At 39.3% G+C, this 16,769-nt stretch overlaps 1 protein-coding gene and 5 non-coding genes across 11 annotated transcripts in view; 1 reads left to right on the top strand and 5 right to left on the bottom strand.

The window, feature by feature from the left end:
* ano2b (anoctamin 2b) overlaps positions 1-16,769 on the top strand; it is a 91,678-nt gene that overhangs the window by 61,564 nt on the left and 13,345 nt on the right. For 4 of the 6 annotated variants that reach the window (XM_024293307.2, XM_036212973.1, XM_024293305.2 and 1 more), the window contains 4 exons: positions 5,849-5,994; positions 11,984-12,136; positions 13,868-13,920; positions 15,569-15,747. In XM_024293307.2, coding sequence (XP_024149075.1) covers positions 5,849-5,994; positions 11,984-12,136; positions 13,868-13,920; positions 15,569-15,747 — 531 coding nt within the window. The remainder of the gene's footprint in view (positions 1-5,848; positions 5,995-11,983; positions 12,137-13,867; positions 13,921-15,568; positions 15,748-16,769) is intronic. The other 2 variants (XM_024293306.2, XM_024293308.2) reach the window with 1 other exon arrangement.
* Positions 966-1,037, bottom strand: trnap-agg. Its single transcript has one exon. It is a non-coding gene; the product is annotated as a tRNA-Pro (tRNA).
* trnap-ugg lies at positions 1,528-1,599 on the bottom strand. Its single transcript has one exon. It is a non-coding gene; the product is annotated as a tRNA-Pro (tRNA).
* trnap-agg lies at positions 2,011-2,082 on the bottom strand. Its single transcript has one exon. It is a non-coding gene; the product is annotated as a tRNA-Pro (tRNA).
* Positions 2,573-2,644, bottom strand: trnap-ugg. The gene has a single exon. It is a non-coding gene; the product is annotated as a tRNA-Pro (tRNA).
* trnap-agg lies at positions 3,057-3,128 on the bottom strand. Its single transcript has one exon. It is a non-coding gene; the product is annotated as a tRNA-Pro (tRNA).

Here is a 16,769-nt window from a genome sequence, read left to right as displayed (position 1 = left end):
CAAGATCCCGCGAGAACCATCTAGTGTTAAATGTTGTTTTGTTTTTACAAAACATATACTACTTGGTTTTTACTTGGCATGGGTACTGAACCAAAACTCTGTACCACGTTGCTACCAGTATCATGTAAAAATGCAGATTGCGGGGCTTCATGTGGATTCAGATGAGAATGAGTGAAGCAGTGCGTCGCAGTTTAATTCCACATGGGAAGAAACGGAGCTGCAGATGTCATGTCAATAAACCATATTAGCCACAATCAAGCAATCTCCGTCATCCCGTCATTCACATATCATATTGCCAGACTCTTGCCAATATATCCCCCTCTTTAAAATGCATTTTATTTGTAATGACTTTTCCCGCCTTCGCCCTTCAGTAGCCGGGTTAGGCTCCGGCACCCCCGTGACCCCGAAAGGGACACAGCGGTCAGGAAAATGGATGGATGGATGACTTTTCCCTCTGCTGTTTCATTCATAGAATGTAAAATTTACCACTGAAGTCAACAATCTCAAGGAGTCAGTCTGGAGACTGGTAACCACAAGATCAACGGCATCAACTTTTAATTTATGTTTTATATTATTTAGCATTTTGATTTGTAGTTTTCTACAATAACTGTTAACTTGTTTGCATATATTTTCCCATTCCTTGTGATATTTCACTTTCCAACATGTAATAGAAGAGCACTCCAATTTTATTTAACCAAAATCCTTGAATTCACCCATCAAACATATTTTTTGGGTGTTACAGGGCAATAGGGGCTAGCAGTGGGTCCATTAAGGTGAGGCATGGCAATCTTTCAGATAACTTGAATAACTACAGAATGAGTCAGTGTTGAAATTAGCCAATAGGTCATAATGGCAATGTAGACATGCCATACACTAGTGACTTGACTTCAAAGGATGGGAACAGCAGTTGTTCTTTGTTGTTTTGGTAAGGACCTGTAGAAAATGAACTTTTAGCTAACGGGAACGGGCTCGTCCGGGATTTGAACCCGGGACCTCTCGCACCCTAAGCGAGAATCATACCCCTAGACCAACGAGCCAAATCACAAAATTAGCAGTAAGAAATTTGACAGAACTACATGCTATTTGGCTCCTAAAATTACACCTAGCTTTCCCAATCAACAGTCCCGGTAATATTTGACGTTTCAACATGTGATTCAAGAGCAAACGATAGTTTTATCTTCAGTATCCTTGGACTCACCTATCCATGGTGTACCCTGCCTTTACTCAAACTGGCTGGGAATGGCAACATTCACCCCATGACCCCCAAAAGGACTGGGTGATTGGGATAAATCTGAACTGCTGCTAATCGTGTTGACCATGTCTACATCCCTGAGTTGCTACCATGTGATTGGTTGATTAGAAACTTGCATTAGCGACCAGTTGGACAGGTGTATCTAAAGAAGTGGCTTACGAGTGAACATGGTAAATACGCCATGTACTATTTGCTTAACTTGGAGCCCAATTGATGAAAGAGCCCTTTCTCTCTTTTTAAAGATACATGAAAACAAAGGTCAGAGGTTTTCCGAGAGGCTCGTCCGGGATTTGAACCCGGGACCTCTCACACCCAAAGCGAGAATCATACACCTAGACCAACGAGCCACCATGCAGAAACTTAGGGTAGAAATAGCCCTGAACCAAATGCTATTTTCTCCTTAAAATGTCACCTAAGATTTTCAATATGCTAGCCTGTGATATTTCACTTTCCAACATGTAATAGAAGAGCACTCCAATTTATTTAACCAAAATCCTTGAATTCACCCATCAAACATATTTTTTGGGTGTTACAGGGCAATAGGGGCCAGCATTGGGTCCATAAAGGTGAGGCATGGCAATCTTTCAGATAACTTAAATAACTGCAGAATGAGTCAGTGTGGAAATTAGCCAATAGGTCATAATGCCAATGTAGATATGCCATCAACTAGTGACTTCACTTCAAAGGATGGAAACAGCAGTGGTTCTTTGTTGTTTTGGTAAGGAACTGTAGAAAATCAACTTTTAGCTAACGGGAACGGGCTCGCCCGGGATTTGAACCCGGGACCTCTCGCACCCTAAGCGAGAATCATACCCCTAGACCAACGAGCCAAAACACAAAATTAGCGGAAAGAAATTTGACAGAACTACATGCTATTTGGCTCCTAAAATTACACCTAGCTTTCCCAATCAACAGTCCCGGTAATATTTGACGTTTCAACATGTGATTCAAGAGCAAACGATAGTTTTATCTTCAGTATCCTTGGACTCACCTATCCATGGTGTACCCTGCCTTTACTCAAACTGGCTGGGAATGGCAACATTCAGCCCATGACCCCCAAAAGGACTGGGTGATTGGGATAAATCTGAACTGCTGCTAATCGTGTTGACCATGTCTACATCCCTGAGTTGCTACCATGTGATTGGTTGATTAGAAACTTGCATTAGCGACCAGTTGGACAGGTGTATGTAAAGAAGTGGCTTACGAGTGAACATGGTAAATACGCCATTTACTATTTGCTTAACTTGGAGCCCAATTGATGAAAGAGCACTTTCTCTCTTTTTAAAGATACATGAAAACAAAGGTGAGAGGTTTTCCGAGGGGCTCGTCCGGGATTTGAACCCGGGACCTCTCACACCCAAAGCGAGAATCATACCCCTAGACCAACGAGCCACCATGCAGTGACTCCAGTCAGAAATAGCCCTGAACCAAATGCTATTTTCTCCTTGAAATGACACCTAAAATTTTCAATATGCTAGCCTGTGATATTTCACTTTCCAACATGTAATAGAAGAGCACTCCAATTTTATTTAACCAAAATCCTTGAATTCACCCATCAAACATATTTTTTGGGTGTTACATGGCAATAGGGGCTAGCAGTGGGTCCATTAAGGTGAGGTATGGCAATCTTTCAAATAACTTTAATAACTACAGAATAAGTCAGTGTGGAATTTAGCCAATAGGTCATAATGCCAATGTAGATATGCCATCCACTAGTGACTTCACTTCAAAGGATGGAAACAGCAGTGGTTCCTTGTTGTTTTGGTAAGGACCTGTAGAAAATCAACTTTTAGCTAACAGGAACGGGCTCGTCCGGGATTTGAACCCGGGACCTCTCGCACCCTAAGCGAGAATCATACCCCTAGACCAACAAGCCAAACCACAACATTAGCAGTAAGATATTTGACAGAACTACATGCTATTTGGCTCCTAAAATTACACCTAGCTTTCCCAATCAACAGTCCCGGTAATATCTGACGTTTCAACATGTGATTCAAGAGCAAACGATAGTTTTATCTTCAGTATCCTTGGACTCACCTATCCATGGTGTACCCTGCCTTTACTCAAACTGGCTGGGAATGGCAACATTCACCCCATGACCCCCAAAAGGACTGGGTGATTGGGATAAATCTGAACTGCTGCTAATCGTGTTGACCATGTCTACATCCCTGAGTTGCTACCATGTGATTGGTTGATTAGAAACTTGCATTAGCGACCAGTTGGACAGGTGTATGTAAAGAAGTGGCTTACGAGTGAACATGGTAAATGCGCCATGTACTATTTGCTTAACTTGGAGCCCAGTTCATGAAAGAGCAATTTCTCTCTTTTTGAAGATACATAGAGAAAACAAAGGTCAGAGGTTTTACGAGGGGCTCTTCCGGAATCTCGACATAAATTAGACCATGACTAGAAATAATCATTACTGCTTTGATGAAAATGTGATGCTTTTAAAGAAAAGTATATCTTCATCAAAATGTTTAGAGAAAGTACATGTATGTTTTAAAAATAACTACATTTCTTTAATGGATTAAAACCTGACTTAAGACTACACTTTCAGTTATTATTAGTGTTGTTTTCGCGAGAGACCATTTATTAACTGAAACATCAACCAGTGGGGCTCCTTGGGAGGGTCTTTCCTGGGGAGTAATTCAGAGTTGTACTGCCACTGAAATCATGTGTTTAAAAGACAGGATGCAAAAGAGATTTTAGACACCTGTGAATAGAACAAGTCACTTTGGATTCAACTGTCAATATCAGGAAGCTGGGTTTTGCTTGAATTTGCGCTATTAGTTGTGATTGTAACATCGCAAAATCCTAGAAAAATTGACTTATGTGAAGCTTTAGATTTTGAAGGAGCTGCGAACATTTCCCAGGAGGGACGCACAGCTAAAGAGCACGGGTCCACGACGCACACACACAGAGGCACGCCCTCAGGCGTGCACACGCTCAAAGCAAGCCTGCATGAAGAAATGTCATCAGCTCTGTATTTTCAAAATATAGACACATTTTGAAACATACCAATTTTTTTTATTTTCTGCAACAATGAACAAGTTGACAAGTTTGAGTCATTTTTTAACCGATTCGAAAAGTATTGTTACATCACTATTTTACGAAAAATTGTTTACATAAATATAACACTAGTATCACTTTCTCCTACACAGCTCATACAGCTGAGTAGTTTTCTCTTAGCTCCTTATTTTCCATAGTTTCCACATGTTTTTGTTGCCTTTCTCAGTCTTTGAGCCCTTGCCCCTCAAAAATCCTATGCACGTCCGTGCTTATATTCAAATGTAAACTTCTGTGCTTTCGACCGCACCCGCATGAAGGAATGCACTTCTACATCTCGTCCCTATCAGTGTTGCCAGATTGGGCGAGTTCCCGCCCAGTTGGGCGTTTTGGTTTTAAATTTGTGGGCAAAAATGGCTTTAGGCGGGTAGGCATATTTTGGGCGGGCTTAGGGTCAGTTCGGCGGTTTTTATTTCCTTATCATAAGAAAGTAGTGGACTTAGTTAGGCTGGGTGGCGATCGGACTTCCACTAATGTTCTATGTTCTGAGGCTCAGTGAACGCACCAGGAGACGCTTCATGGTCCTGGGCTCTGACGTTGTTGAGAGGATTGGCGCCTCGCCTCCCAATAAATGTGTTCAAAAGCTTTGGCCTCGGTGTGGGAGGGGCTTTCCGCTAATTTTTTTAGCGTGATGATCGTCATATGAGTGATGTGTTTACAGTAGTCCTGTCTCGGCTGGTTTATACTCCCAACCGACTCGTAATCGCTCATGTTGTTGAATGTGACACCTGCTGGTGACGTCACATGCGACTGGAATTTTACACCAAGTAAGCAATAGCTGGCGGATCGCGTAATTTAACTTGAATGTATTTCAGCGATTGGAGTAAGCGACTACGCAGAAAACTGTCCAGAAAAATATCTTCTAACATTGAAAATGATGAGTGTTACAGAACTGAGGCAATCGTGAATCCAGATAACCCCCCAGCTCCACGGCCGGATGATGTCTGTTACCTGTCCATACTCACCAAAAACACTTCTGATCATCCTAGGTTAAATGTTTACAGAAGATCATTAGATGTGTGTTTACTGTGTTTTCAGAAGTTGTTAAATTGCATTAAAGCGTTTTATTTGTGACAACAATAAAAAAAAAGATATTCAAAATTTAAATTCTGTTTATTTTGTGTCTCTACTTTGCTATAGTTAACTTTTTTGGCAGTGAAGTTTTTGCAGTTTCTGTGAACAGCCACTAGGTAGAGTTTCTAACCCCAGACACCCCCCACCCCCATCCCCGTCACAGAGGATTAGGCGTTTTTTTTGCTGCTTGCGGCGGTTTTCTGATGACTTTTAGTCTGGAAAACTGTGAGACTATCTGGCAACACTGGTCCCTATTGTGACATAGATTGCCCTGGATAGCCACCCCTAAGTCACTACGCTCCTCTTAAAAAAACTTTGGAAACCTACAATTGGAGCAATAGGGAGAAGCCTGGGGAAGGAATTTGAACTCAGCATAAAGGTTTAGACAATAATGTAAAAGTCTTTTTCATTTATTTTTTCATGCTTAACACCACCAAACTTTGATTTCTGTCTCAGCAGGAAGTTAAAGAAGTTGATACGAGCTTTGAAGGAGAAGGGAAAAACACCAAAGGCGAGGGAGGAGGAAAAGCCTCCCCAGCAGTGGAACCTGGACTACGCCCTGGCCCCCTTTGAAGGCCTCACCCCAGAATACATGGAGATGAGTGAGTCCCACAGCTTAATCAATTTTAGGAACCATTTCATCTAAATTTGTTCAGATTCTTTTTTTTTATGTGGTACACTCTTAAAGAGATGGATTACCGTGGGATTTTTTTCTAATTAGGTCTAATTAATTAATTATACCAATAGTTTAATTGGGTGATCAACTGATAGTGTAAAAAATATTCAATAAGAATCCAGAGTTTGCACAAAGTGATAGTTGAATGGAATGATTCCCTTAATTCTATCCAATTGCAGGAAAAGACGAAAGGAGTTGCGTGGGCCAGCATGTTAAAGATAAAATCCCATCAGTTGTCACACCTTGGTGTCTAACAGTGTTCCTCTGAAATTGATGGGGGCAGTCCCAGCTGTGCTTCGGAGCTATTATTCGGACCAATTCAACCCTTAATAATGAAGGTCCCATTTTCAGAAATGGTAAGACCTGACTGAATTTAAACCCACAACATCAGGGCAGACCCTCTACTACTCTAAATTTCATGACTACTTTCCTTGCAAAAATACAATGAAATAAAAAGTATATGCAATTAGAACCATAAAAAAAGAGTTAATAGATTAACTTTCTTTTTCTGAATAATTCTAAACATAACAGGTAGGTGTTAATGAATCTGAGGAGCTCTGCAAGAAGACAAACATGCTGTATTTCCGGTAGAGAAATGGATAAATGTACAAAGGGAGTGGTACAGTAATCCTTGTGAACAGGAGCACACTGACACGGGAAGCAATTCACAACGGGTTCATGCCAGTCAGGAGCCACAAATAATAAACACTGAAAGTCCACGAACAGATCAAAGTGTTTTGCTGCTCGTTGGATAATCTGTCTCATCTGGAGGTTGAAAGTAAAACATTTTTTGCTGAACTTTAAAGGGCCTGAATGTAATTAGCCAGTGACATATTTATACATGTATGTTTGGATTGAAAAGCGCAATTGTGTATTTTAGAATGTAGGCCCAAACACTGCATGACAACAACCATCAGTTGTGATCATTATTCCTTTAATAGACAATTATTATTTAACCCACTGAATCCCTCTCAGAGTCACAGGGTTGCTGGAGCCTATTCCATACACTGTTGGGTGAAGGTGGGGTACACCCTGAACAGGTTGCCAGTCCACTCACATTCACACCTAATGCTGCGTTCACACCAAACGCGATTCATGCATCAAATTTGCGTTGGCCGGCTCTCCTTCCATGCGTGGTGAATTTGTCACTCGACATCTGTCCAGAAATGTGTTGAGAAGCTTGATGCCCCAACCCCATGTGGGAGGAGCTACCACCAAGTGTTTTCAGGCTGATCGCTCCGTGGAACGGTGTCTGTCTGGAAGACATGATGATGATGAGAGGTCGGGTGTGTTCGTTGTGTGAATTCTTTACAGCATTCAGTGATTCTCCTGCTATGTTTTTCAGTACGTAAACCCAATCACACTTTGAGGGATTTCAGCGATCTTAGTACCAAAATATTCAGGATATTACTAATTGTACTTTTAGTATTGATTTATTTGACGGTTTTTGAGATTTTACGCAATTTTTCAGCCCCGTTGAAAATCGATGAGAAATTCTCAAAATTCTTTAAAAACTTCGTGCTCTTTTAAAACGTAAGCGATTTTGTTATCAAAACGTTCAGTAAGTTCAGAACATTCCTGCTTGTACTTTTGCACACTTTAAACTTTTTCACAATTCGTGTAATTTTTCAGGTTGATAGAAAAGCAATTTGAAACCTGAGCAGTATTGATATCAAAGCATTCAGAGCGTTCAGGACATTCATTCTTGTACTTTTGGTATTTATAAATGTTATGGTTTTTTTTAGATTTTATCCAATTTCAGCTATTTTTTTTTCAAGAAATTCTTAAAAGGGGCCCTACCATGATTGTCTTAAGCCTTTCAGAGATACATAAAAAAAAAAAAATGAAATGAAGCTTTTTTTGTCATATCCAATATCAACACAGGCCAATACACTAATGAAATGCTTGTGATGAGAAGCCAGTGAACTCGTCATAAAAAATACAAGTAAAAAGTAGAAGATCATATATTACCTTTGGATCAGTAAAAAAACAAATTATTTATGAAATATTCATTATATTTGGTGAGTTTGTTCATACCGTCTGGATTTCTGAAGCTCCACCTGCTGCTGCGCCCCCTGCAGTCCCCTTCATGATGTCCTCCTAGAGTCTGTGGCAGTGTGTCTTCATTTCTTCCACATTTGCTTCCTTCCACTCCCTTTCAAGCGATCTACTTGTGAGTCATTAAGTAATATGTTATTTCCTGTATTATTACCTGGCTGCTTGAAATAAATCATTTCATTCATTCATTAGTTTCTCCTTCATGATCATATTTATAACAGTTGGTACTTCCATGTTATAAAACCGCATGCTACCCTATGTCACTACCAAATCTGAGAGTGGATTAGTCGCCATTTAGCGCTGTTGTGGTTTACCATCAAGTTCAGCTGGTTGAACTTCCAGCGCAAGCAGTGAATGCTTGTTTTGTATGTAGAGCCCGGGACCGAACTGAAAACTTGAGTAGCGCCGTGAAGACAAGCGTCCTGGACGCCAAAGCCTAAAATTCAGTTTGATATGCATTTGGATTGACTTTTCATCGTCCGGTGTGAATAAACTTAGACTGGCGACCTGTCCAGCGTTTACCTGCCTACTCACCTTCGCCTAACAGCAGCCAGGACAGGCTCCAGCAACCGCTCGGCCCCGAAAGGGATCCAGCAGGTCACGAAAATGGAGGATTGTTCAGAATGAGAATGCTCGCATCAATTGGAGGGTCAAATGAAGGGTAAGGGAGAAGGGAAGAGTCTCACAGAACAGCCGTTGTTTCAGGGTTCCTAAATAAAGAAGGTAAACAAATGCTCAAAGACCAAAAAGGTTTAAATCAACGGCTGTAGAAAGAAGAGTTTTATATTTGTAAAACCTGAAAATCAATGAAGCTGTACTTCATTGATTACATGCAGTGTGCTTCCAGCAAGACATGGCTTTGCATCCAATAAGCCTTTTTTCCAAACATAAAGTTCCCATTTTTCATGAGAAACCATAAAAGAAAACCTATTTCTTTGTCATCTCACACCTGTTTGTTGTAATAATCCTCAGGATGGGAACACAAATCAGCTCTGAATGTGAAATGATTCAGCCCGGAGATCAGGAAAGATCTGAAAGATCTGCAGAAGGTCGTGGACACAGACCTGTGCCTCTAACAGAGGTCAAACATTCAGAAAAAAATCTTTTGAAAATTTATAGTTTGAAGGTTGTAACTGATGGCAGACTCTGTCTTTCCCACGTCATGGCTGTGTTTAACATTAGAGAGCTGGATTTACTGTGTTTATGGAGCAAACAAGGAAAACAAAAACATAAATAGTTTCAGCAGCAGTAAAATTCAGACCAACTTTTTACGTATCTCCAGTATTTATGTTCTTTGATTTACTGCAACTTTTCAACCGTTGACACGATCAGTCCAGCAGATTCTAAAGGAGAATCGAGCCACTTTTCTCCTTTAGAATCTGCTGGACTGATCGTGTCAACGGTTAAAGTTACAGTATGTTAAAGATTTTGTGTCCAAGGGTCACCAGTGACGCCTTAAGAGTTAAAGACCTGTTTATAGGCCTACGTCTTTCTCATGGTCTTCTCTCAAAGGTTATCTTTGAATTCCTTGACTACCCAGTGCACTATATAGTCTGTTGTCCATTTTTTGGGAATCTACAATATTAAAATCCAGAGCCTTGGAATTTTCTAAAAGTCTCTGTGAATAACCAGTGTGCATCAATGCTCACTTGATTGGCTAATATAGACCAAAATGCACTGCATTTGAACAACTGTTATGAAAGAAAGTCTTTTAATATTTTTACAAATCACTAGAGTTTTTGTCCACAGAACAAAGTAGATTCATGAAATCTTAATAAAATGTTCTTATCTGTTAGTCTTTGGCAAATGGGTGATGTCATATTTGCCAGATTTAAAAGGAGAAATACCCGTAAATGCAAAAACAAAATGATTTCTTATGACATTTGTTCTCTTTCAGAAGTAAAATGACACACAGACATGTTAAAAACTCTAAAAACAGGATTTTCATCGGACAGGGCCTTTAAGTGGTGCTGGATTTCCTAAACCTGACCATATTATTTTAATAGTTAAGATAAGATAAGAAAACCTTTAATTGTCCCACAGTGGGGAAATTGCAATAGGAAGACCTTAGAAGACGTTATAGAATTCTCACTAATGACGACCCTAATTTATTGTTTTCTCTCTGCAAAATTTTTAGAGTACTGAGGAGGCAATGTCATAACAGCTTCTAAAAATTTCCTATGACGTTTGCATTCCTCTGAACTTTAGCAGAAACAGATTGATAGGAAACAAGACGAGCGACGGCTGATCTGCTCCCATACATCCATAAGTAAGCTGGCAGGCCTCCAGTGTTTGATCGCTGACTGGAGTCAGGTTGCAGCAGCAGCCAACCACACACACCGCTTTACTACATGGATAGAAACATACATGCAAGCTTTTGTGAGTCAATGAAAATTTGTGTGCAAAACAGCCTTAAACTTGATGAACTTTGATGAAAAAAGAAACTTCACAGGAGCCATTTTTATGTCTCAGACGATAAATCCACCGGTTGGTTTTTGGAAGTTTTCCTCTCCTGTCTTTGTGATCTGAACCCGTCAACCTCAGCTGAGGTACATATCCAGGTTATTGTAAGCTTGCCCTCTAGCGTTCACGGGCCCCTTCGTCGTCTTTTCTTCCGCTCTCATTGTGTGGCTGCGTCCTCCTCGGGTGAAGCTGTCAGTCTGCGGCGGCCTGGAAAACCCCGCTCCCACACTGCTTATGTTCCAGCTTCTGATCTGACACTCTTAGGTTTCCTTTTCACTGTGGATCATTAATCAATATTTTCAAACCGGCAGTTCAACCATTACAAACACCAATCCTTGTGTTCAGTAGTAACCTTCTCATGACAATGACCTCAGTATTTAGTCACTTTATTTAGATAAAACCAGCTGATAGAATGACTCTGATTCCATCATTTAATTCTGGTCTATAGCTTTGATTAAATACTATAATTGTGTTGGATATTCTCCGTGCTTCTCTGAACTTCTGCCCTTGTGCTATCCTAGGCATGGTTACATTAAAAGTGGGGTCATCCGGATCCCACATGAATTTTTTGAATGATTTTTTTTTATCTTCACTGGTGTCACCCACAGATTTACCCTCAAGAACCGTGTCCACTATGAACTAATAATAAATATTTTGGGACAAATCCAGACTTTTCTGATACTTTGCAGACAATTTAAGATTGACAAGCATCAAAATGTAATACAATTGTGATTTTATTCAAAGAAGTCTAGCTTTTTTTTTTAATTATTCCTAATTGTTGCCAGAAATGTGATAATTGTTGGTGCATTAATGACAGTTGTGAGAAAAACAAGATAAAAGTATTTGAGGGGAAAAGTTTTAGCTGACAGAAACTAAATCTAAGAAGTAAACTACAATACAGTGTAGTAGTATATTGTTCAGAGTATCAAGATAAAAACAAAAAAATCCCACTAAAGTAGACGAAAATGGTTAAACAACATTATTTTAGAGACTTGATTAAATGGCCAAAACAAAAGCTGGTCAGTGAGTGAAGTAAATTTCTTGGCATGTTATGGCAAACGTCCTTAAACTCACTAATGATCATGTGAGATTACTTCCTGTTGCATTTATGGTGATGTATGTAGCTGCTTCATTTACCAGCAGATCTGAGCTTTCTCTTGTTTTAATCCATCTTGGCTTGACTTTATCTAGTGCCAATCAACAATGTTAATGCCTGAGCTGGCTTCCACATTAACCGATTGCTGACTTCAGGGTAAATGGGTATTCACTATTAGTTTTGGCGGTAAGCGTGGAGATTTTCTATGGTCTGCACACGCGTAGGAGAAACAGTGACTAGAAGTCCAAATAGCTTACAGTCACTGGAGCAGGTAATAAATCTTGCCCTCTCCCCACAGTCATCCAGTTTGGTTTCGTCTCTCTGTTCGTGGCTTCGTTCCCGCTGGCGCCGCTCTTTGCCTTGTTGAACAATGTCATCGAGATCAGACTGGACGCCAAGAAGTTTGTAACGGAGCTACGCAGGCCAGTCGCTGCTCGTGCTAAAGACATCGGTAAGCTCTTTGACTCTCAGAACGGGGTCATTGCTTCTGGAAGTATTGTTAGTCATACTAGTGGTCAACACTTTACAATGTCCTCAGAGCAGGTATACATTCAGTCTCAACGGTCACCATGAGAGACTGTGACACACAGGCCTCCTTAAACCAGGCTGACTGCATTCTTGAGGGTTTGGTTTCAGGCAGAGTTTACCGCCCTTTGGCATTCATCATGGCTAATTTATTGCTGGATGAAAGCTCTTATCTTTCTCATTTTCTTTTTATAGCAGATAATCAACTTTAATTTTAGCTTGACCTCTCTCCAAATGCCCAGAACTACCATAAACATCGGGGGAGAAAAAACACTAATCTGGAGGAGAAAACCAATAGTAAATGATCTGTCCATACAGGAAGTCATTCTTACCTAGCAAGAAATCGTACGATAACATATTCAAACAAGGAGAAACCGTCAGAAAAGGAAAAACAAGCTAAGAAGTTAATTGTTTAATTGAACTACTTAAAATTGCATGCATTAAAATCCAATAACAAGTTTTTTATTTTGCTATTTCTAACCAAATAGTTAATATTTCTGAGGTTTTTTTTACGTAATTGTAGTTTAATTTTTTTACAGCAGCAAAAAACTATTTTTTAAGTGGAAATAATTCAGTTTAGAATAAAATGCGAGCAAAATAAGAATACTATTTTAGTACAAGTTAGTGCATCTTAACAAATCCTCATAAAGTCTAAAGTTAGCACTCGTTCTTAGCACTTAAAAATCATTTTTGTTTCCAAAAATAATGACACTACATGTAAGTCTAACTTTATTGAACTTTTAAATAACTTTTAAATTTAACCAAAAATGTCAAAGATGTTTTACTTTCAAATCAAGATTTTCTTTTATTTAGAGTTTGGAGCAAAATAATTTCGACTCATTTTGCTGCAGATTTTTTCAAAATTCTAGATCCTACAGCTTAATAAGACAAAAAAATCTGCATTGTGCTAAATTTGGGGAAAAGATTTGGGGCAAAGAGATGCTACAGAAACCTCAAACCTGGTAAAATATCTTTCCATGTCTGCAAGGATCAAATAGTTTGCAGTGTACTGAGGAAAAAAAACCTGCTCACATTCAGTTTCTATTAATTGTTGATAAATAATGCTTTTATTTTGACAAGCCACCTTGTTAATCAGAATATTCAGATGTTTCATTTTGTACGTTGGGACCATCCTCACTTAAGAAAAACTGTTTTTTGCTATTTTCTATGCATTTTAGTTTCCTTTTTGCAGTTTTTTTTTAATGTACCTAGACGTTGTTCCAAATATTAAGCCAGATTCACAAAAACAAGGAATAAAGAGAAAGAACAAGAAAGTAGACAATATAACACAATAAAAGGTCATTGACCTGGTAATTAATCAATTAATTTACACTGATGCTATTTGTGTCTGCATTCATTTTAAATGATCAATAAATGCTAAATAAATGACTTAATGAAGTGATTTCTTTTAACGTAACAGTTTGTTTTCTGATCTGTAAAAACGCATCCTTGAAGAAGACTCAGTCAACTGCTAATGAAAAGTGTAGATGGTTGAGCTCTTTGTGTCATATTTGTTTTTTTACAGGCATTGTATGTTAAACTTTAAAAACCTGTTTTGTGTCGACATCACAGATCTGAACCAAATTTGTTTAAATGTAATGCTGTGACAAACTCATAAACACATTCTTTGTTTTGTTTTTGATTCCTCCTTCTTTAGGCATATGGTTCAACATACTGAGTGGAATGGGCAAATTGTCAGTCATTATAAATGTAAGTATTAATCAAATAATAAATAATTTGTTTCATATTCTTACACTGTTTATGTTTTATTATATTGGGTGATATTAACACCATTGGTAACAAATAATAATCAAAATATAATATTTGTAAAATGTTTGTGTGGAAAAAGTAGAATCTACAAAGATGTGCTTCACAGACCTGCTGAGTTCAAAGTTGCATATTGAGCATAAATCTTCCCTCTATCAGTGTTGATGTGTCTTTGGGCAAGGCACTGAACCCCAAACTGCTTTTGCAGGCTGCTTAGCTCCTGGCACGGCCGCATCAATACATGTGTGTTGAATGGGACAGTTGAGCGTTATTACCACAGCACTCTGGTCCATTGTGGTGCATTTTTGTAAGAACAGTTGATGCTGGACCTGAGAAGCCTGGACTTGGCATTTCCACCTGTCAGTGGACCCATTAGTTGTCACACAGCTAGGAATGTGAAAATTGTTCTATAATAACAATGGACTGGATTTATCTGCGCTTTTCCAGACGCTCAAAGCGCTTACATTGTGTATCCATTATTCATTCACACCTCATTCATACTTGGTGATGGTAAGCTACTATTGTAGCCACAGCTGCCCTGGGGCAGGCTGACAGAGGCGTGGCTGCCAACGGCCCCTCTGACCATCACCGGAACATTCATACGCATTCACACACCAGTGGAGGCACACTGGAGGCAAGGAGGGTTAAGTGCCTTGCTCAAGGACACAACGACACTTGGCTGGCGGGAGCTGGAATTGAACCACCTATCCTTCGATCATTGGCCGACCCGCTCTACCACCTGAGCCACTGCCGCCCCAAGTTCTCCACATTTGACCCATACCCTGGGGGAACGGTGAGTGGCAGACACAGCCTTACTCAGAAAAGATTTGGGGGTTTAACCCAGGGGTCCCCAAACTTTTCTGATAGCTAGCTAAAATATTAGTGAAGTGCCAAATTAGCAGAAAAAACAGAAAAATCTAAATTAGTCAAAACAGCTAGCATGTAGCTGAAATATTTGCTAAAAGTCAAATTAGCCTGAAAAACTGGAAAAATGTTTAATTTAGCCAAAACAGCTAGCATGTTTCTGAAATATAAGCTAAACTCTAAATTAGCCTAAAAAACTGGAAAAATGTCTAAATTAGCTGAAACAGTTAGCATATAGCTGAAATATCAGATAGACTTCAAAACAGCCAAAAAAATAGAAAAAAAGCCTAAATTAGCCAAAACAGCTAGCATGTAGCTGAAATATTTGCTAAAAGTCAAATTAGCCTGAAAAACTGGAAAAATGTTTAATTTAGCCAAAACATTTTGGGGGCTGGGCCAAAAGGAGGAGGGCCGGTACTGGCCCGTGGGCCGTAGTATGGGGACCGCCGGGCCAAACAGGAGGAGGGCCAGTGCTGGCCCGTGGGCCGTAGTATGGGGACCCCTGGTTTAACCCCCAATCAAACCCTTAAATGGTAAGTGTCAAGCAGGGAGACACTGGGTCCCATTTTTTAGAGTCTTTGGTATGACTTGACCTGTCTTCGCTCACGACCTTCCAATCTCAGGGCGGAACGCAGGAAACAATTGGGTCTTCGGAGTGATTCATCAACTTTTTCTAGTCATTGAAAAAAAAAGGATTTCTTGATCTCTGACTCCCTCCTACTTTCAGGCCTTTGTGATCTCCTTCACGTCTGACTTCATCCCTCGGCTGGTCTACCAGTACATGTACAGTCCGTCAGGCACCATGCACGGCTTCATTGACCACACACTCTCCTACTTCAACGTGTCCAACTTTAAGCCTGGCTCAGCGCCGCAGAACTCTGAGCACGAAGACATCACCTTCTGCCGGTAAAACACACACACACCCACTACATAGAAAAATTCAAGAATATTTCAATGAGCCATAATTTGCTAAATTGGTTTTCCAATACACCAGTCATCCGTCCAAAGAAAATAGATTATTATCAACAATAGTTGAGACTCAAACACACAAGTTAAGCTTTCTCTCCTTCAATTAGCAATCAAGAAAATAGCAGTCATGCATCAGATAAAATGTATTTGGATCATTTATGTAGAAGAAAAAAAACATTACTGTATTTTGTTTTGACCAAAATCTTAGAATACGCCTGAGTTTAAATGAGTTGAAATGAACTGTGGAGTCATACAGTCATATCTAGATATGGTCATTTTCTCTTCTAGTATTTAAAGGTGATGGGGGTTCACTGAAGGAGAATCATGCTGTTTGAGATTGTTGTGGAGTTTTTGTTTGTGACAATTCAAGTGAAATCCTGATCATTTTCATAAGTTACATTATGATTTAATGTGAGGTTTGTTAAGAAAGAAAAATCCATTTGATCTAAAATGTTTATTATTTTTAACCAGTTTAAAATCTTGATTTGGAAGGAAATCTGACATTGTCTGTATTTGATGATGTCATGTATTTCAATTACTATCAGACAACAATATGAAGGCAAATGAATGAATATAACTATGATACAATACAATTAGCTTTGTAAAAATGTCAAAATGGAACTCCATGTAAAACATGTCCTTTTTCTATTTCTTCTGTTAAAAGAAACATATTTAAAGTTCTAAAATTACAATTTTTGTTATTTTAAAAAAACATTCCCAGTAGTGTTTTAATGATAATTAGGAAGTTTTTAACCAAAACCCCACAACCTTAATGTCTTAAAAAGACATTTTTCATGTTGATCTGAAGCCTCTGTTTCCAAAATCTCCTCTGAGGGGGCGTGGCTTTTTATCTCCACCCCTGACCATGATAGCTCTGTGTCTCACTAGCATAAATCTTCACCTCTGCTACATAAAAACATCCATCAATCTGGGTAATGTCCAGCCGTATGGTTCTGATC

This window comes from Oryzias melastigma, linkage group LG7, assembly GCF_002922805.2.
Source record: "Oryzias melastigma strain HK-1 linkage group LG7, ASM292280v2, whole genome shotgun sequence".
Taxonomy (NCBI): Eukaryota; Metazoa; Chordata; class Actinopteri; order Beloniformes; family Adrianichthyidae; genus Oryzias; species Oryzias melastigma.
The sequence above is the reverse complement of the archived record's forward strand: the minus strand, read 5'-3'. Positions and strand labels throughout refer to the sequence as shown.